This window comes from Pelobates fuscus, chromosome 4 (genome assembly GCF_036172605.1).
Source record: "Pelobates fuscus isolate aPelFus1 chromosome 4, aPelFus1.pri, whole genome shotgun sequence".
Taxonomy (NCBI): Eukaryota; Metazoa; Chordata; class Amphibia; order Anura; family Pelobatidae; genus Pelobates; species Pelobates fuscus.
In genome coordinates, this window is record NC_086320.1 from 137734121 (window position 1) to 137756889 (window position 22769).

A 22769-nucleotide genomic window follows, 5' to 3' on the forward strand; every position below is an offset into this window, starting at 1 on the left:
CAAATGTTTTGCGAATACCAGGATGTCCCGCCATCTTGCTGTTATGGAGACACTGCAACAGTTCCAGTTGAAGAGCAGGAGGAACGAAATGTCGACCCGCAGGAGTCTGTTTAGGTGCTAGATGTTGCAGCTTAATGATCTTGGCCAGTAACGGGGAGTGAATCCTGAGATTCGTATTAGCAACAATATTGCATTTCGGAACTATAGAAGAAAGAACCGGTTCCGGTATAGTAGAAGGTTCATATTGGCGAGATAAAGCATCGGCTTTAGAGTTCTTAGAACCAGGTCTGAAAGTCAGCACATAATTGAAGTGAGTCAGGAATAAGGACCAACGCGCTTGCCTAGAAGACAGACGCTTGGCCTCCCCAATATAGGACAAGTTTTTGTGGTCCGTCAAAATAGTAATAGGGTGTAAGGTCCCCTCCAATAAATGTCTCCACTCCTTTAAGGCTTTAATGACCGCTAACAGTTCCCTGTCTCCGATGTCATATCTGCTCTCAGGCCCAGAAAGTTTCTTGGAAAAAAAAACACACGGGTGTAGTGGTTTATCCACCCCTAACCTTTGTGACAGAACCGCACCTACTCCTGTCTCAGAGGCATCGACCTCGAGTAGAAACGGCAAAGTCGTATCAGGATGGACTAAAATTGGAGCAGAGGCAAAAAGTTATTTGAGATTCTTGAAAGCAACGAGAGCTTCAGTAGACCACGTCTTAGTATCCGCCCCCTGTTTGGTCATATTGGTAATGGGCGCAATAATAGACGAGTAACCCTTAATGAAGCGCCTATAATAATTGGAGAACCCAATAAACCTCTGAATAGCCTTGAGTCCCTTAGGCAATGGCCAATCTAGAATAGACTGGAGTTTGTCAGGATCCATCTTAAAGCCTTCCCCAGAAATCACGTATCCCAGAAAGTCTATCTGGGTCTGGTCAAAACTGCATTTCTCCAACTTACAGTATAAACCGTGTTGCAGAAGTTTGTGTAACACCTTTCTGACTTGTCTATGGTGAGTCTCAATCTCTCTAGAGTGTATGAGTATGTCATCCAGGTAGACAATAACACAATCATGTTGGAATTCCCTAAGAACTTCGTTAATCAAATCTTGAAAAACTGCAGGTGCGTTGCAAAGACCAAAGGGCATGACCGTGTACTCATAATGACCATAGCGGGTATTAAACGCTGTCTTCCACTCGTGACCTTGCTGAATTCTCACCAAGTTATATGCCCCTCTGAGATCCAACTTGGTGAAAATTTTAGAATCCTTTAGCCGGTCAAAGAGCTCGGTAATCAGGGGAATAGGATAGGCATTTCTGATGGTTATTTTATTCAAACCTCGGTAATCGATGCAAGGTCTGAGTGAACCATCCTTCTTTTTAACAAAAAAAAATCCAGCCCCGGCAGGAGAGGAAGATCTCCTAATGAATCCCTTGTCTAAATTCTCCTGAATATATTCCTCTAAAACAGCATTCTCTTTAGTGGATAGAGGGTATACATGACCCCTGGGCGGCATGGTACCAGGCAATAGATTAATTTTACAATCAAATGTCCTGTGTGGGGGTAGCGTATCAGCGTTCTTCTTGTCGAACACTGCTTTTAAATCCAGGTATAGAGGGGTATCTGTATCCCCTTAGACTGGGTAGAACTGTCTGGTGTGTTAATTACAGCCAATGGGGATACCCTGCGTAGACACCTCTCCTGACAACCCTGACCCCATGAGAGTATTTCCCCTAACTCCCAATCGATAATAGGATTATGTCTCCTTAACCATGGGTACCCCAGAACTATGGGAACAGAAGGAGACGAAATGAGCATAAGTGATAAGTTCTCCTCGTGTAAGATACCAACAGTTAAGTTAATAGGTATAGTCTCACGCGAGATAACAGGCTCGAGTAGCGGTCTACCATCTATGGCCTCAACGGCCAAAGGTATCTTTCTTAACTGGGATGGGATAGTGTGTTTAGTAGCAAAGGCTTGGTCGATAAAATTCTCAGCAGCACCGGAATCTATCAAGGCCATGGTCTTTAGCACTCCCTTCTCCCACGTTAAAGAAACTGGTAACAGCAACCTGTGAGGACAAAATAGAAACACCCAAGGCCTGTCCTCTAGAGGAACTTAGGTGCGGGCGTTTCCCGAGCGAATAGGACAATTCAGGCGCAAGTGACCTCTGACTCCACAATAGATACATAATCCCTCCCTTCTCCTGTACTGTTTCTCCTCCTCTGAAAGGCGAGTATTGCCTATCTGCATAGGTTCAGGAAACAGTGAGGTATTGGAATCAGGACTTTGAAATGCGGGTGCTAACTTAAAGGTAGGTCTAAGATTCCTCTCGAGTGTTCTGTCTCTCTCTTAAATGCTCATCAATGCGAGAAATGAACGAAATTAAGTCCTCTAAATTCTCAGGCAGCTCCCTAATGGCAACTTCGTCAAGGATAACATCTGATAACCCGTTCAAAAATACATCTATATAAGCCTGCTCATTCCACTTGACTTCTGCCGCCAGAGACCTGAACTCTAGTGCATAATCCACAAGTGTTCGGTTCTCCTGTCTCAGGCGCAACAGTAATCTGGCTGCATTGACCTTCCTACCAGGCGGGTCAAAAGTTCTTCTAAAGGCAGCTACAAAGGCATTATAATTATATACCAACGGGTTATCGTTCTCCCATAATGGGTTGGCCCATCTCAGAGCTTTCTCAATGAGTAAGGTGATAATAAATCCAACCTTTGCCCTATCGGTAGGATAGGAGCGAGGTTGCAATTCAAAATGAATACTGATCTGGTTTAAAAAACCACGACACTTCTCCGGTGAACCACCATAACGTACTGGTGGGGTAATACAGGAAGAGGCACCTACAGTGGCTACCTCTAGGCCTGAATTTACAGAGGAAATTGGAGTAGTACGCGTCTCCTCTGGTGGGTTATTAGCACGAGATAATAACGCCTGTAGTGCTAAGGCCATTTGGTCCATTCTGTGTTCCATGGCATCAAACCTGGAATCAGAGGGGCAAACCTGACTGTTTGTACCTGCAGGATCCATTGGCCCTGTCGTAATGTCAGGATCGGGTCAGGGATCCAACACGCAAAGTACAGAACAGGTACAGGGTACGTATACCGGACCTTAGAATGGCCGGACTAACGTACAGAGAGTATAGAGAATGGTCAGAGACAAGCCGAGGTCGAGGGAACGAGAGGACAGGTAAGCGAGTAACAAGCCGGGTCAAGGATAACAGAGGTAAACAGAGTAAGACAAACAAGCCGGGTCGAAACCAAAAGGATAACTGAAAAACACCAGAGCACTGTGTGACTAGACAGGCTAGAACCACGACAGGGCAATGAGCAACAGGGCGAAGTATGTTTAAATACCCTGGCTAGAGAGGATAGACACGCCTCCGACGAGTCCTGATTGGTCTCCAACGGATTGAGTGACAGGTCGTTCCGGATTGGCGTCATGATGTCGGTCTCCGGGCACCATGCTACATAAGGAAGTAAGTCCCTCGCGGCCGGCGTTTATGTGAACGGGTCGACCGCGAGGAACAGGAGAAACATGGCGTCCGGACGGATAAACGTCTAAGTCTCTACCTCTCTCGGAGGTAGAGACCTCAGGTACCCTGCCAAGTAGCTGCTTGTCTATCTGGAAGGTTTTTAACCTCTGGTGAGCAAAATGGTCCGTTACAACTCACACACACACTGACTCACATTCACTGACACACACACACACTCACTCCCTCACATTCACTGACACACACAGTCACATTCACTGACACACACTCACTCACATTTACTGACACTCACATTCACTCACACACACACTGACTCACATTCACTGACACACACACTCACTCACTTCCTCACATTCACTGTCACACACACACAGTCAGATTCATTGACACACACACAGTCAGATTCATTGACACACACACACAGTCAGATTCATTGACACACACACACAGTCAGATTCACTGACAAACACACACATTTTTCCACAGCACTCACAATTATTATTAATATTTTATTTATTTATTTAAATCCACCCAGCCTCCCTACTTTTGGGATAGCTGGGTGGACTTTTAGGGTCCAGTGGGACTGCTGAGCAGGATGCGGCCGGACATGCAGGCGAGGGAGCTGTGATCTCTTTGCCCAGCTCTCTCACGCGCTGCAGAGTGATACCGGGAGCCGGACTGACGTCATATGCCGGCTCCCGGCATCACTGCGGGTTGCGCGAGGGAGCTGAGCTGAGAGAGCTCAGGGGAAAGTGCTCCTTCGCCGCCCGCCCGGGAAACAACTGCCCGTCTGCCCCGGGGGAGCCCAAAGGTGGCCAGCCGGCCAACTCTTGGGCCTCCATAAAACGAGGCAAACAAGGTATTTGCCTGGGCATTTGGAGGCGGTGTTTTTTGCAACCCCCTGGAATTTGCTACCGAAGGCAAATGCCTTGTTTGCCTAGAGATAGATCCATCCTTGATTGGTATCGGTAACTTTGGCCAGTGTTTGTGACTAAGTGGCTACTAAAAAGGACTGGACATATATCCCATTTGCAATACCTTGGGTTGTCTACTATTGCAAATGCTATGCCATCAATGGGGTAATTTATCTCATTCCTGGGCTACCATATGGTCTCAAAGGCAACGTAACCAATCTGGCGAATTTCAATGTGAAAAAATTGAAAAATGTAACATGCTATATGTGACCCTGTAACTTCCCAAAACACCATAAAACCTGTACATAAGGGGGTACTGTTTTACACGTGAGACATGGCTGAATACAAATATATGTATTTTATTGCAGTAAAAGGAAACCGTATTGACATTTACAGTTAAAATGTCATTTCATTTCTTAATTTCTCACATTTTTTATATTTTATTCATAATTAATTATGTTTCATGGCTAAATATTTGATGTTAAATGAAAGCCCTATTTCTCCTGAATAAAATTATATATAATAAGTGTGGGTGCACTTAATATGAAAGAGGTAAATTACTGTTGAACAGACATGTAGTCAAATTCCAAGTTTTGTTTACGTTTTATTTTGATCAAAACGTGTGCAATTGGCTCAGTCCTTAAGGGATTAACAGGACAATGCAGTAATTAGGGGCATACCTAGATCATCTGGCACCAGGTGCAGATCCTATATTTGTCTCCCCAGACTTTAAAATGTAAAAACAAAAAATGTTTTCAGAATATTTATTACACAAATTTGTAAACTGTATCTAAACTTGAAAAAAATAGAGCTGTGAAAATTAAATTTTTGATTTATATAGCACTGAGTGACCGAGCACACACACTATACACAGCACACAATACGCAGCACAGAGCACACAGTGCACATCACCCAATACACAGCTGAGTGAGCGGTCTGGGCAGTGTATGAACTTGGTGGCGGCTCGGGTAAGGGCGTGTGATAGAGGCAGAGATTTGTGCTGCCTTACAGACACGCAGAGCAGCAGACCATCAGGGTCGTACCTAGAGCTTTTGGCACCCTGGTGGATACTATATTTGGCACACACACCCAACTTCAAAAGGTAAAATTATATATATATATATATATATATATATATATATATTATATATATATATATATAATTTTTTTTTTATGTTTTGAAGACTATTTATTGCCCACATTTGCAAACTGTATGTCAACTTGAAAACACTAGGAATATGAAAAATAAATGATTACTTAATCTAGCACACAGCCCAGATCACACAGTGCACAGCAGAGAGCACAACACACAATACACAGCACATAGCACACAGTATACAGCACACCTAGCCACTTGAGAGTTACCCAGTGTGCACTCCCAGTCAGTTTCACTGCAGTCAGTCTTGTGGTTCGTGTGTTGCACTCCCCCAGTCAGCGTTGGCCGAGTGAGCAGTTAGTGCGGATGGTGGATGGTCAATGCAGTAGCTTGGGTCAGGGCACGTCACGGAGCATAGATTTGTGCTGCTTCACGGATGCACAGCGGCCAAATTAATCATAAAGCCCTTCAGGGGCGTATCTAGAGCATTTGGCACCTGGATCGGATCCTATGTTTGGCATCCCCCGTCTAATTTTACATTTATTTTTTTTTAAATACAAAAGATTTTTTAATGTTTCCAAAAATATTTATTGCACAAATTTGTAAACTGTATGTCAACTTGCAAAACTTGAACTATAAAAAAATTAATTATTAACTTGTATAACAGCTCCCGCAGCATAGAGCACACAGCAAAGAGCAAACAATGCAAAGCACAGAGTACTCAATACACAGCACAGAACACACAATACACAGTACATAATACACATCACACAGTACATCCAGCCCCCTCTGCGTTAATTGGTGCATGTTTGCAGTCAGTCTTTGTGTGTACCCCTGGTCAATCTCTCGGTTCATGCTCTGCACACCCCCAGTCAGTGCTTGCTGAGTGAGTGGTCAGTCCGGGCAGTGGGTGGACATGGCACAGGCTCGGTCTGGATGTGTCATGGAGGCACAGATGTGTGCTGCCTGGCGGTTGGCCAAATAAATCCTACAGCCCATTCCATACAGGGCAGCTCAGTGCCAGTGGTGCCCCACCTAATGAGTGGCACCACCCTAATGACTGAATCCCCGCCACCCTATGAGTGCACCCACACCACCTCAATGAGATAAAGTGATCTGGGTACCTATAGTGTCCTTTCAAGCTAAAGGTTATTTTGTGCTTAAAGTGTCTCTTTCATGTTCCCTAACTGGTTTAACATTACTATAGTTATTAATAAGACTGAAATCCATAATGATGTCCCCTGTATTGATGTGAAGATATCTGCTGGGATATTCCTATCATAAACCTCCCAAATTGGACACTCAGGATCATCATATCAATGTAATATGTGAAAGTCTGCCAAGAATGTGTGGCAATAAGGCATTTCACCTGGATGTGCAACTCAGAGAAAATAATTGAGAAACTATATTCTTATATCTGTTTAAACATTATTATTTTAGGTTATATGTATACAGCTAATCATGCTGCCATTTGGGACTGATGCAAACGAGAAGCACCTGGATGACATTTTAAGCTACATTGATGAACATCAGGATGAGTTTGTTCAGGTAAGGTTATATTTTTCATCAAAATGGAAGCTATTCTCTGAAAATAACTGTACACTACAACAGTGGTAGTTTTTATAGGTTTGTAGCGACACTTAAAACCTATACAGAAATGTAGGTAGTATGGACTTCAAAGTAGATATTAAATGGACAAAAGAGTTTTACTAAAAGTACAGACTGACTTGGACCATTTTTCCAGTTTGGCTATATTGTCCTAAAATTTGAAATTCCCATTTTATTACATAAAATTGATAGTGTTTCAAAAACTGCTTTTTTTGTTGTTGTTGAGCATTTGAAACCTCATCAACAATGTTTTAATAAATTTTGAAATGTTCTCTTGTTTACACTGCTACATAGTGCCTGTGATGCACATACATATGGTGCAAAGTAGTTCCGAATGTTGTCTGATGCAGCATTTGTTTGCCGTTTGTTTTTGCTTAGAACCTTAAAGAGTGGATGGCGGTTCCAAGTGATTCAAGTGACCCTGAGCGTCGTTCAGAAGTGACCCGAATGATGAACATCACAGCCGAGAGGATTAAAACTCTAGGGGCCAATGTGGAGATTGTAGATATGGGCTTTGAAAAGGTATGTTTAATTTTTCCACATTAAAGCATTCATATTCTCTGAACATACTTGTCGTAATCTAGGGGCATAAGTTATGTATATATTTTTAAATATTTTTTTTTTAGGTAAATGCATAACATATAGAGTGAGAAATGCTTATAAAAAATCAAAGCCATGTTATGGAAAAATATATGAAAATAAAGATTATAAAAAAAAAAAAATCAAAGCAATGTTCGATATGTCTCAATTGTACAAAGGATGTCAGTACTTCATTTTTTATCATAAGGCGATAGTAGAAGCAAGTTCATGCAGACAAAGAAAAATATCACTGGGTGGTGAAATTCTAGACTAATACCCAAGAATTCCCCCGAGCCACACCATGGGGTCAAATCTGGAAGAAGATTATGGCGTAACATTTTATAAACTGGTTTTACTAGTCTAGAGCCCTAAAGACAGAGCAAGTTGGACTCTTGCAGTGTCACCTTCACTGTCCAACAGCCCTTACTGTGACTTTTCCTTCCCACCCTTTCCCCGGGATGCATAATACAAAATGCTATTCAAAAAGTGGCCAAGCGTGACCATATCACACTGTGCCTCATACTAAGTAAAACCATCACAATGCTGAGACTATGACTTACAAACCATCATACTCCCAGGGATTTCACTTCGCTGCCCACTGGCTGGCTCTCCTAAACCACTCTAGGCACTGTCACACACATACTAATTTGAAACAGAATATTAGGGACTGCACATGCTTAATTCTTGAATTCTCACTTGGTACCACCTTATTTCCAGTGAAAGTTGAAAGAGCGATCTGGACACACAAGGGTTTATCCAGTGCTAACCGTATTGGACACAAAAGGATCAACTCAACAGATTCTTTATCAAGCCTGACAAGTGACACACAGATACACACTGCTATATATATATATATAACACTGGCACACGCGGAGATAGCCACAAAATACAGTATTTGTATCCAGTTCTATTCTAGCCACCATTCTCTTTGCCTATCTTTGTGCCACCGGACGGTGGAATTTGCGGTGTTGACATCACTTCCTCTAAATGCTGTCATGCAGGAAATGAATAAGGGACTCTAAAGGGGCATACTGCATTTCAAATCTAGAATGTATTCCTGTTAGGGGGTATATGCATTTCTCCCTTACCAGACCACATAGTGTTAGCAGGTCCTAGAGCACAGCCGCACCCCATAACGGAGTAGCACACAACATTGGAAGGTATCACCTTGGAAAGGCAGGTGTGAGCCAGGCCAGAAATTGGTCAGTGGCAGAGTTCATATCACTGATGATTTATACAATATTAAAGAGGGTGCACCACACACAGATAAACCACACACTGTCGCAAACATATGGAAATATAAATGAATGTATCTGTGTTTTTTAAGACACCTTCCTGTTTGGGTCATTGCTATTGAAGGAGGGTGGCTACCCTTGGGTCTTGTGGGGAAGAGGCTCTCTTTGCGTTGGTATGTTACTTGGATGAATTTTAAACTATTCTCATGAAACATTTTGTTTACTGCTATAAAACTTTTGTTTTATCTGCTTTTTGCAGACGGAAATGCTTCAAAAGAACAGCTTGTAAAATCTATATGTAGAAAAGTTCACATATCTATAGGCTATGCTACATTGTATAGCAGTCATCAGTTCTCATACGTGCATTTTCTGGTAACTGACTATAATTCTCACTGTTTTTTGTCGGTCAAGTCCCAAAAAATCATCATGAAGCTTTTATTTCAAATAGGTCAGTTTTCCTTTTTTCTTGAAAAAAAAAAATCTCAGAACCTTATAGGCACATACATATGAGCTCATCAAAGTGTGGTAAACACTGACACTTGGAGGATACTTACTAGTGTTTGCCAAAAGTGCCCCCATTCTTTAGTGGATGAATACCCCCAAGCAATTAAAATAAAGATACATTTCATTCCGCCAGTCATTCATATCTGCCATGAATTTCTTCAATATGGCAAAACTGAGCTGTCAACACATTGGCATACAAACTATTTAAAGACACACATAATTAGTTAAAACAATTTATATTAAGGCAAAATGGTAAATGTTAATGTGCTTCGTGATTTCACCTACAGCTGTATGATGGACGTAGCATACCTTTTCCACCAGCTATTCTAGCTGAACTTGAGAAGGATCCTGCAAAAGCCACTGTGTGTTTCTATGGCCATGTTGATGTTCAGCCTGCTAGTAAAGAAGATGGCTGGAAAACTGACCCCTACAATATGACTGAAATCAATGGTATGTAATGTCTGCTCACCTGCCAGAGCCAGAATTTTAGAGAATGTTTCCAGTCTGGCTATTTTGACCTTAATTCGACTTAAATTCTCACTTTAGGGAATAACTCTGTATGTATTTTATAGACCAGCATACCACCCAACATTTAAAATGGACACTTTAATATTAAGGGGCGAGGCTGTTTGGAAAATTTTAGATGACTTGCTAATAATCATTTATGCAACTAAAATGCAATTTATGAAAGAAGGAAGGCAATCTGACATACAAAGTATGCTGAAGCCAAGAAGGGTTACATGGTAACCTAAAAAGGTAAGTAACCCTAATTCTTTATCTTTAGACGGATGAGAAGAGAACTCTTATAACAAAAATCAATAGCCATTATGATTATGATATTATGATATTTGTTTTACCTCAAAGAAGTGTGTTCTACACAAAGATGGTAATCTATTGAGATCTGATCCCTTTTAGGGTTCTCTCATCTGTCTAAAAATGTAATTTGTAACAAGAATATTACATGTTTAATATACAGAGACTCAGAGGCGGCTCTCTAATTAGGCAGCCGAATAAGACCTTGCGCTGATGGGGGCCTCGCGGGCACCTAAATCACATTGGGACAGACTACCATGCCAGGTCCTCGGTCAAGGCCGAGGACCCGACACAGGAGGGGGCCTGACGACTTGCCCATAATGCTTCCGGGTGCGAGGCCCCTCCAGTCAGTCTGCCTGGGAGAGAGCCAGCCGTCAGTCTGCAGCTCCGCCGGGAGTGACTCTGACTCTGAGCTGGAGATCGCGAGATTTACCACGTGGTCTGCAGCTCATTCCCGGTGGATCTGCAGACCAGAGAGCTGGACCAACAGGGAAGGTATTTCACTGTTACTGCTCCTCCACCCCCCTTACCCTCTGTTACTACTCCTACTCCCTGTCACTGCCTCTCCACCCCACCTACCCACAGTCACTGCCCCTTTACCCCCTGTCACTGTCCCTCCACCCCAACTAACCCCTGTCACTCACCCTCCATCCCCTACACAGTGATAGCCACTCGCCCCTCCACACGCACACACCCTGTCACAGCCCCCCACAAACACACACTTTGTCACAGCCCCCCTCCACACCCACATATTGTCTACACATACACTTTCAGCCCCCACACACTGTCAGAACCTTATAGGCAGCCACACTCACATTGAACCCTCCTAATCCTATCACTCTCACCCCCTCCAACCATATCAAACTCACCTGCCCTTGCTTTACTACACTTACCCTATCACAGTAACCCTCCTCAATCCTGTCAGACTCGTGTTTTCTTGCACTGTCGCACACAGTCCCCAACCCTGTCACACTTGTCCTTCATCATTCTGTTCCACTCACACCCTTCACCCTGCCACACGTACCCTACCACATAAACCCCTCCAACTTTGCCACACTCACCCCAAAACCTTGTCACCCTCTCCCCCCCAAACTGTGCCACACTCACCCTTCCACATTAATCTAATCCTGCCACATTAACCCCCTTAATCTTGTCACACTCACCTCCCCGCATTCTGTTACACTGCCTCCTCCAAACATGGCACATTCACCCCAACCCTGTGATACACCCCCCAACTATGCCACATGCAGCCACATTAACTTCCTCCAGTCATGTCACACTTCCCCATGCCCTGTCGCACTCCCTCCTCCAACCATGTTGCAATCGCCCCCTATTATTCTCACCCCCTCACCCTGTCACACTCACCCTGCCACAGTTACCCCTTTACTCACCTTGTCACAGTCACAAACTGAAGACATTCATTATACACACATGCACAAAGGTCACAGGCAGCCCACATAAACACCGAAAGCAGCATTCACACACAAGGATATTCTTGGTCAGACACACACTTTCATGCACATACACAGGTAGACAATGCCAAAGACACTCGGAAATACAAACAATGGCAGTAATGTATACATGACTGCAAGGCTATGTAATCCTACCCCGCAGTCGTGTATAAATGATTAGCATAATTGCTAATTAAATTTGTTTATTGCAAATTAATTTAGTTTTCAAATTATGCCATACCTACAGCCGGGGAGCTCTCAACACAGCGGCACAAGCCTCTGAACAATGAATACAGAGACTAGCTCTCTGTACCCAGCACTGCAAGCTTGTCCAATACAGCTACAGCACCTTATACACACATTGGAACCCCTATTTTTTTCCTACTTTGGGTGTTTTTGGGGACCTCATGTTTGAGTTTTGCCTATGGCCTCACAAAGTCTAGAGCCGCCACTGCAGAGACTGATACCTAAAAACATTTATTGTAGTTTAAAGACAGATTACTGTGAGCAGGCCCGGACTGGCCATCGGGCAAACCGGGCAAATGCCCGGTGGGCCGCGATGGCCACGGGCCGGGGCGATCCAGCCGGTCTATGCAGGGCCGGCGCTATCCGAGCGCCGGCCCCGCTGTGTTGCATGAAGGGCCGGTGTGGAGATCAAAGATCTCCCTCACCGGCCCACATGCAATCAAATGCGGCCGCCGGCGGGGGAGAGAGGGAGGGAGCCAGCTTGCCTGGAGAGAGGACCCGGCGGAGCTCTAACTTGCAGCTCCGCCGGGTTTCTCTCGCGAGATCCGGGCCGTTGCCATGGCAACCGGCCCGGTCTCGCGAGAGTGAACTCTAGCCCCAAAGGGCTAGAGTTCACTTACCACGAGGACCACCAGGGATGGATGTCAGCACCCCCCCCCTCCCCTCCCCTCCAGGTTATAGGTAAGAAATAAAGAGGGGGGGGGGGTATAATGTCTATTTTTCTAAAAAAAAAAATATTATAAAAAAAAAAAACACATCAATATTGGCATTTACCTGCCTCCCCCAACACATTAGTAATGATTTGACTACTGGAGGGGTTAAAATATGTTTATTATTATCATTGTATGAGGGTGATGTGTGTTAGGGTATTATTTAGGGTACACCACCCTCATACAGCATCCTAACTCACACCACCCTCATACAGCATCCTAACACACACCACCCTCATACATCACCCTAACACACATCACCCTCATACAGCACCCTAACACACATCACCCTCATACATCACCCTAACACACATCACCCTCATACATCACCCTAACACACATCACCCTCATACAGCATCCTAACACACATCACCCTCATACATCACCCTAACACACATCACCCTCATACATCACCCTAACACACATCACCATCATACAGCATCCTAACACACACCACCCTCATACATCACCCTCATACAGCATCCTAACACACACCACCCTCATACAGCATCCTAACACACATCACCCTCATACATCACCCTAACACACACCACCCTCATACAGCATCCTAACACACATCACCCTCATACAGCATCCTAACACACATCACCCTCAAACAGCATCCTAACACACATCACCCTCACACATCACCCTAACACACATCAACCTCATACAGCACCCTAACACACATCACCCTCACACAGCACGCTAACACACACAGCGCCCTAACACACTCAGCGCCCTAACACACTCAGCGCCCTAACACACTCAGCGCCCTAACACACTCAGCGCCCTAACACACTCAGCGCCCTAACACACTCAGCGCCCTAACACACTCAGCGCCCTAACACACTCAGCGCCCTAACACAGCGCTCCAACACACAGCACCCTCACTCACACACACAGAACCTTCACACAGCACCCTAAAACACACACACACACATCACCCTCGCACAGCACACTAACACACACACACACATCACCCTCACACAGCATCCTAACACACACAGCACACACACACACACTGCACACCTCACACACACAACAGCCCCCAAAAACGCTGCACCACTCACATACACACACACACACAATACTACACACCAAACATATATGTATATATACTACAGAACCCCTCACACACATACTGCACCCCTAAACACATTAAATTCCAGACAAACAATAGATTCCTACCCCACTCTGGATATCTACAGATATACACACACTAAATCTCTATATACACTCTGAATCCTCTATACACGCACACACACACTCACTAGATCTCCTATACACACTCCTGAGTCCTTCAAACACACACTAGATCCCCTACACACAGACGCTGCACCACCTACACACACACTACATTTCTGACATACACACTCTGGATCCCCTATGCACACACTAGATTCCATGTAAGCAAACACATAGCGTCTCCATAAATGGGATACAGTGAGTATCCCAATTATGGAAACCCCTGAGACAAGTTTCAAGCAAACAATGCAAACATGTTATTAAATTTGTTGCACTGTGCAGAACAAATACAGGGCCTTTTTCTCATGCCCTGGAAGAGCATTGAACCAACATGCTCACTTTGAGATTGGGCGTGCTTGTCATTGGGGATGACAAAACACACCCTATCTGGCCCCGCCCCCTTTTCAGTGGGCCGCTGTGAACAAAAAATGCCCGGGCTGAATTTTTTTCCCAGTCTGGCCCTGACTGTGAGTATTTATGTTGTGTAGCTCTATTGTACATGCATACACCAACAATATGGAGCTCCTAGAAAAATACATTTATGATAGAAAAGAGAGACAGAGGGATGTGTGTCTAAAATATGGACTGTCCCTCCTCAATAGGAAAAGTTGTTAGGAATGGACTAAGGAACATGTGTATAAATGGTAACTAGGTAAACAATAGTATTTATAAATAGATGAATAAATTACTGGGAACAATTACAGTTTTAGAGGGTGTAAAACTCAGTACTGTCCCAGCTCCTCAGGTTTCTGTGTGTAAAGCTGGACAGGAAGAAGAAGGCTTCACTTCTCATCTGCCCAATAATAACCTCTTACACAGGAAATTCCTTAGGAGCAGGGATAGCGATGCACGTAACGTGTGGGGGCATGTGTTGGTACGGAGTATAGTGTATGTGTTAGGTGTGTGCTGGCTGTATGTAATGTGTATGTAAAGCCTCTGCCCTTCCACCCATGTTCCATACCAGCCTCTACTTCTCAACTGATTTCTTATGCCAACCTCTGTTTTGCCTTGACATGTCTTAAATATATTTTAGTCTCCCATCAACTAAACACCAACTTAACACCTGTTCTTTCTCCTGCCTGTACTCCATTGCATGATTTGGTCCAAATCACCTCCATCCTCCCTGCACATACACCACAATGCCCTCCTTCATCTTTAGTCCATTGCATTCTTTGCAGTTTCCCCACCAATCATACCCTTTACTACACATTGTCCTCCAGACATGTCATATTATCATTTGCCATACCCCATACATTTTAATACACACAGTTGATGGACCTCACATGCAACTCCTGCGACATGAAGCTAATAGATACATGCCCATTGAGCATAAGGTGCCAATTAGGTGCCTCAGCTTTACCAATAGCAGTGGGATGCTGCGAAAATGGCAGTGGGGAGGGGATATATCAAATACTATGATATCTCACCACTATTTTCTCCACTGCTTCCAACTATAGTCCACCACTATATCAGCCCTGCCTTTTGTTTAAGAAAAAAACAAAAACATGCCTGCCTTGCACCAGAACATTGGGTAATACAAATTCCACATCCCTGACATACATACATACATATGCAGTTGTCAAATATGAATATATGTTTTTAGATGTTGTTATTCCTGCAATGTCCAGTTAATAAATTAATATCACTATAATTTTTTTGTTTTTGTTTAGAGGGGTACAGGAGGTGCCTTATAATTCTGTGCATACAGGCACCTGACATATAAATCCGGTCCTGTCCACAGGCTATATTCTGCCCCTTGCAGGACCATATTTCTCCCACCTACATAGGCGTACACCTCCATGGGTGTACATCTGTCCTAAAATACAAAAAAATAATTATTTTTCTCCTCCAAAGGTCCATATCCTACCGTCCATACCCCCATATATATTTTCCTTCCTCTACAGTCCCATGTGTTTCTTCTTCCTTAGCCTCACATCAGCAAATACGTTATGGTGATCTAGTGACCCACATCCATGTTCCAGAATCCCATTAAACAGACAAGCTATTGTGTAGTGTTGTGTAAGAGAGCTTAGTGAGTGAACACGTAGGCATGTAATGCAGTTGCTAACCACGGAGAAATTGTTGCTAACAGACTGCATGGGAACCTTGAGCTAATGAGAGGCTGACAACCATCGGCAGTTGGCAAAAAGACAAAATAATGATTTCATGTTATCAGAGGAGCTTTAAAACATTTTTTTTAAAACATCATGTTTTCATGCATCTGTGGTTAACACCCAAAGGTACCATTATAAATACCATGTACAGTATCACCCAAGTGGATGCAATAATATGTTACAGTATAACTGTGGCCAGTGCATTACCAACAAATGTATAGAAATACCATGTGGTTTAAAGGATGAAAATGACCAATGAGCATATACTTGCAATTGCACAGGTTTTTCAAGGGCAGTCTTGCTCTAAAATATATAAAAACACAGACCTTGTGCAATAATGTCTGTAGTATGGGAATAATGGGAGGTAATAAAAACTCACAATTGTGGAGTGGTTGAAGTACCACTCCAAACAATCAGGCTCCAGGAGGATCAGCCCCTTGAGAGCGTTGGATCCAGACAGTGGTGGGTAGTAGAAACTCACTCAAGTCGCTTGAGAAAGCCCAGAGAGGCGGGGCGAAACGCGTAGCGTATGACGGAACCCGGAAGTAGCTGCACCAACAAGAGTCTGTGAGGAGCTGGATACGGAACGGGATAGAACTTACACGGTTTATCCCCGATCCATCTGGACTGAACTGACCTTGGTTTATTCAGGGCCGTCTATAATATGATTGGGACCCTGGGCAATGCATTTTCTTGGGCCCCCAGGGCCCTGTCCCTCCCACCGCCTCACCCCCGAATTACGCCCAACCCGCAATCACACTGACAGACGTACTGGCACATACACTCACAGACAGACATTAAAATATTCACAGATACATACTGACACACACAGTCACTGACACACAAATATATACTGGCCGACATACTGACACACACACACATACATACACAGACACATACGCTGACAGATACACTGACACACACTGACAGACATATTGACAGGCATACTGACATACACACTGACACACACACACAGGCATACTGACATACACACAGACAGATGTACTGGCACATACACACAAACAGACATTAAAACATTCACAGATACATACTGACACACAGACACTGACACACAAATATATCCTGGCAGACATACTGACACACACACAGACATACATAAACAAATAGACATACTGACACACACACAGGCCTACTGACAAACACATACACACACACACACAGACCACAGACACATACACTGACAGACATACTGACACACACAGACATACTGACACACACACACACACACAGACATACTGACACACACACAGACATACTGACATACACACACACAGACATACTGACATACACACAGACATACTGACATACACACACACAGACATACTGACACACACACAGACATACTGACATACACACACAGACATACTGATATACTGACATACATTTAGCCACCCTCCAGGTCCTTACCTTTTCCTGGAGGGTGGTTTCCCTGGTCCAGTGGCAGGCTGAGACAGATGGGAGTCCTCCTCTGGAACTCCCCTCCCTGCCTTTCTCCTCCCGCGCGGCTATTATCTCCGGTGGGAGGAAGTAACGTCACTTCCTCCCAGCCGGCTGCAGAACAGGAAGGGGCCCGGTCGTGCTGTTTAAGCGCCACAGCGCCTGACCGGGCCCCTGCTGACACATGCTCCCTGGGTGGCCCTTAGTGCATGGGCCACCCGGGGAGCCTCCTCAGTGTGCGGGCCGGTGCGGCTATGTACAGCCGCACCGCCGGTCCATAGGGGCTGTGCAAATCGCAGGACCCACGGAGCATCTAAACCCGGGGCAGCTGCCCCGTTTGCCCTGCGTTAAAGACGGCCCTGATTTTATTTATGTTAATCTAATAAAGCTACAATTATCATTTACTTCGAGATTTCAGCTGAGAGTGGGTTTCTACTACACACCACTGTCTGGATCAGGGGCGTATTAGCCGCGAGGCAAACAAGGCATTTGCCTTGGGCGGCATTTTCTAGGGGGCGGCAAAAAAGCCGCCCCCCAAATGCCCAAGGCAAATGTCTTGTTAGCCTTGCGGCTAACAGACATGCTGGGCTGCTGCTGGGCGGTCGGGCGGCGCTCTTGGGCGGCTGGCGAGGGAGCACTTCATCTGAGCTGTCTGCTCAGCTCCCTCGCGCGCCGCACAGTGAGGCTGGGAGCCGGAATATGACTACACCACTGGTCTGGATCCAATGCTCTCAAGGGGCTGATCCTCCTGGAGCCTGATAGTTTGGAGTGCTACTTCAACCACTCCACAATTGTGAGTTTTTATTACCTCCAATTATTCCCATACCTTTCCAACAGACAATATTGCACAAGGTCTGTGTTTTTATATATTTTAGAGCAAGACTGCCCTTGAAAAACCTGTGCAATTGCAAGTATATGCTCATTGGTCATTTTCATCCTTTAAACCACATGGTATTTGTATAAATTTGTTGGTAATGCACTGGCCAGTTATACTGTAACATCCACTTGGGTAATACTGTGCATGGTTTTTATACTTTATTTATAATTGTACCTTTGGGTGCTATTCTCACCTTTGCACTCCTGATTCATGTGATACATAGAACTCTGTGATAGCTACTAATATATATTATTGACATATATATATTTATTCACAAATGTTCTTTCATATTTCCCCAAGATACAGGCTCCTAAAAGTATTCTGCACACATTGCATAGGGCATAATGGGAGAAGATGAAGAATGGGTTTATATAGAGCACTATAAAAATAAATTTGCGGTAATATAATGAGATAACCTATATATTGTAATGTAACAATGTTTCTTCTGTTTTGAAGGAAATCTGTATGGAAGAGGTGCTACGGATAACAAAGGCCCAGTACTAGCTTGGATTCATGCTCTAGAGACACACAAAAGTCTGAAACAGGTAAACTGGTCTCTGAGTAGATATCACAAAATGTATTATGAATACAAATGCTTACGATACTTGAGTATTGAAGTCAATATCTCCAGCTGTCTCTAGGCAAAGATTAATTGGAAGGCAAACGTTATAGGGGCCTAGTTTGACTATTTGGATTTTAAATAAAATGGCTATTTTATTTTTATATAGCTGCATATTGTTTCTATTACACTGATAAAAAAAAATTATTGCATAGACAAGTTGGAAATATTACAGATGCAGATGTATTTATTACTATAATGCACTAAACTTTATTTTATTTTTTATTTTTCTTACTCAATCAGGATATTCCAGTGAACCTTAAATTCATCATAGAAGGGGTTGAGGAAATTGGTTCCCCTGGCTTAGCAGATCTTATTGCAGGACACCTACAGTTTTTCTCTGATGTTGACTATATTGTGATTTCTGACAATGTCTGGCTTAGTAAAAAACCTGCTCTGACATATGGAACAAGGGGGAATGCCTACTTCTTTGTTGAGGTAACTATAGTACCCCTGTTTTTTGTGAGATCAGTTTTCATATTTTATACACTAATAAATATGAAAAATAATCACACCACAAACAGTAATCAACACCTTAAATTATATATCTTTATTCCACAGAAAGGATGTTAAAGAAAATCCTCAAAGTTCTTACTGTTATATTTTATTTGTAGAGGAGGGTTTCTGCAATGTGTGTATATAATTAACATTGTGCTAGCGTGATCCTGTAAAAAAAAAAAGAAAAGAGTTATACGTAATTTTGATTTGGATTGTGTACAATTTGAAATATACCCACAGGGACACTGTCTCATTCATTAGATTTTTCCAGTTCACTGATGCAAAGGGTGGCAAATCCCTTTTACTCCAAATCCAATGCAAATTAGGATCCGGGCACTCAAGGTGGAATCATGCCGATTTTATGCAGATGTTAACACATGAGATTATTTTGGCAAAGGTCACATGGTGTGGCTGAAATGTTATCTCATGTGTTAACATCCGAATAAAGTCTGCATGATTCCATCTTGAGTGCCCGAACCTGATTTGGATCCAATCGTATACAAGACAAATTTCACAAAATGAAATTATGGTGCAGATTCTAAATGTCTCTGGGTGTAGCACATGAACCTGAAAAAATTATGGCATATGATGCCTACTATGCGAATGTGGGTAAAGAATCTGGGGAAACAAAGTTGCAGCAACAATATAAATGTTTGGAGGAGGCAACTATGTTTTATACATGCTTCTGTTGGGAAGAAATAAATGGACACTATAGTCACCAAAACAACTTTAGCGTAATGCGTTTTGGTGTATAAATCATGCCCCTATAGTCTAACTGCTCAGTTCTCTGTCATTTAGGAGTTAAATCACTTTGTTCATGCAGCCCTAGCCACACCTCCCTGCATATGATTTGCACTGCCTTCTTAAACACTTCCTGTAAAGAGACATCTAATGTTTACACTTCCTTTATTGCAATTTCTGTTTAATTTATAATTTCATATCTCCTGCTCTGTTATTAGCTTGCTAGACTATGCAGGAGCCTCCGTATGTAATTAAAGTTCAATTTACAGAGCAGGAGATACAAACCTTTAAGGTAACACCTGATTGAAAATGTAACCATTTTTTCATACAGGCTATGTCAGTCACAGCCACATTGCCCTATCATTAATGCATTTGTGTTGACTACACTGAGACTTTCAAATACCTAGTAGAGTTAGTTTTGTAATATTTTGTCTGTTTCTGTATTTAATAAACGTAGCATGTTGCACATTAAATTTGTGGTATGATTCAATTTTACATTTAAAAAAAAATATTTAATGGCTTACTTTTATTCTAGGTAGAAAGTGGACAAAAGGATTTACATTCTGGAACCTTTGGAGGCATCATCCACGAGGCAATGAGGGATCTTGTATATATTTTAGGTAACATATAGCACATATTTTACTTTATTTAACATGATGTTTTAAAGATGACAGATTAATAATAATTTAATTATGTGTGTATCACCCTATGTATCTTTCTCTTTGGTAGCAAATCTTGTGGATTCTTCAGGACACATTGTAATCCCTGGGATATATGATGATGTTGCCCCACTAACAGAGGAAGAGAACAAATTGTATGAGGATATAGAATTTGATTTGGAGGAACATAAAAACAGTAGCGGCGTGGACACATTCCTGTACAAAACTAAAGTAAGATGCTGTTTTTTGTAAATCAATATTTTACTACATTTTACAGTATTGTGATACTCACACAGAAATGCCAGTGTAATCTACATAACAGAAATTTACAAGGAAGAATCAAAACACATAAATGAGTATAAGGTAATCATGGGATATCTAACTTATACATATACCAATTATGACAGTTACCCATGAACAGTGGTATATCTATTAATCAAATGTTGACATAAACTATGTGTAAAATCCAGGGCATTCCACCCTTAAGTGATCAATCCCCCCAGCCAAAGTGTCCACTCGTGACAAAAGATTGCTCCTCCACTCCCAAAAGACATATTTAGAATAGCAATCAATAGCACTCAGTGTTATTTGACTGTAATGTCTATGAGTAAGATCCAATGGTCAATGGGGTCTTGGTCAGTGCAGAGTGCTTCGAACGAGGTTTGATCACGAAGCAGTAAAGTGTGATGTGAGGTAGCACTGAAGGCAGTGATGCTCTCAGGAAAGTTTCTCCAAACAACCAATGAACTAAACCTATTACAGAATTAAATAAACTATTTTTTGCATATTTATGGCTTGCCACCCTCCACTCAAGAAAATGAATCTTAGTATTTCTAAAGTACTGCAAATATTTTTTTTCCATGTAAAAACTGTTGGGGGGCTGCCCCAATTGCCCATATGGATGAGCTTCCACTGCTTTTCCATCCCTATGTACCTAACATATTCTACACCCTTTTCTCTTTAGCTAGCCCTTATCTTTCCTACCTACACTGGCACCTATCCCACAACTAATTCCAAATTCTATATACAATGCTACCTAATTTACAACTATGTTCTAACCTAACAACCTGACAAGTTATATTCTGCTACCTCACCTAACTAAAGTAATCAAAATAAAATGATGGTATGGACCATACATTAAAGGGATACTCAAAGTCAATGACTGGGAACCTGACTCACTGTGATCGCACTGAAATAATTAATAATGAGTCAACGTTTCCTAATCCTGTTGCATATATTTCAGATGAATGATAAAGATGTGAAGCCTCATCATTATTAATTGGGCAAGAGAGGGTGTGGGCTTTCGATGAAGGAGAGATGCCTGTTTTTGCCAAACAACTTAAAAAGGGTTTGACAAAGCTGCCAGGTACCACACCCATGACTTGCTTGTACCTTAACGGACCACTAAAGTAACCCAGATCTCTTCATCTCAATGATGTGACCTTGGTGCAGAGGTCCTTTAGTTTTAAGAAGTTTTTTACAAACTGCAATGGTGACATTGCAGGGTAAATCCACCTCAAGTGGCTTTCAGACTGATAGCCACTAGAGGCACTTCTTTGGCACTGGCCAAGTAAAACTTAGTCACATGACATGGAAGCCCCGATGGCAAAGTACGGATACAATGCTTGGATGCATACGAGTCACTTGCTACGCATATGTATCAGTTAGACAATGCTCTTCTATGAGGAGATGTTGTGGAAGGTGGAGAGGTAAACCGTGCCAAAAGAGTCTTGGCTTTGGAAAATGGTAAGTAAATTACCGATTTTATTCATTTTTATGGATAATGTGGTGGGGGGGGGGGGGAGGGGTTAGAAAAGAGGACACCTGTGTTTTACTAGTGAAACAGACACCAAACTGTTTGTATACCTAATGCTTAACTGTTTAACCTTTCACCACTGCAAT

General features: G+C 42.9%; 1 protein-coding gene across 4 annotated transcripts in view; it reads left to right on the forward strand.

The window, feature by feature from the left end:
• LOC134608636 (beta-Ala-His dipeptidase-like) overlaps window positions 1–22769 on the forward strand; it is a 78646-nt gene that overhangs the window by 33516 nt on the left and 22361 nt on the right. For all 4 annotated transcript variants that reach the window (XM_063451621.1, XM_063451624.1, XM_063451622.1 and 1 more), the window contains exons 2-8: window positions 6948–7055; window positions 7494–7637; window positions 9721–9883; window positions 18807–18895; window positions 19213–19407; window positions 20744–20828; window positions 20938–21098. In XM_063451621.1, the coding sequence (XP_063307691.1) occupies window positions 6948–7055; window positions 7494–7637; window positions 9721–9883; window positions 18807–18895; window positions 19213–19407; window positions 20744–20828; window positions 20938–21098 (945 nt within the window). The remainder of the gene's footprint in view (window positions 1–6947; window positions 7056–7493; window positions 7638–9720; window positions 9884–18806; window positions 18896–19212; window positions 19408–20743; window positions 20829–20937; window positions 21099–22769) is intronic.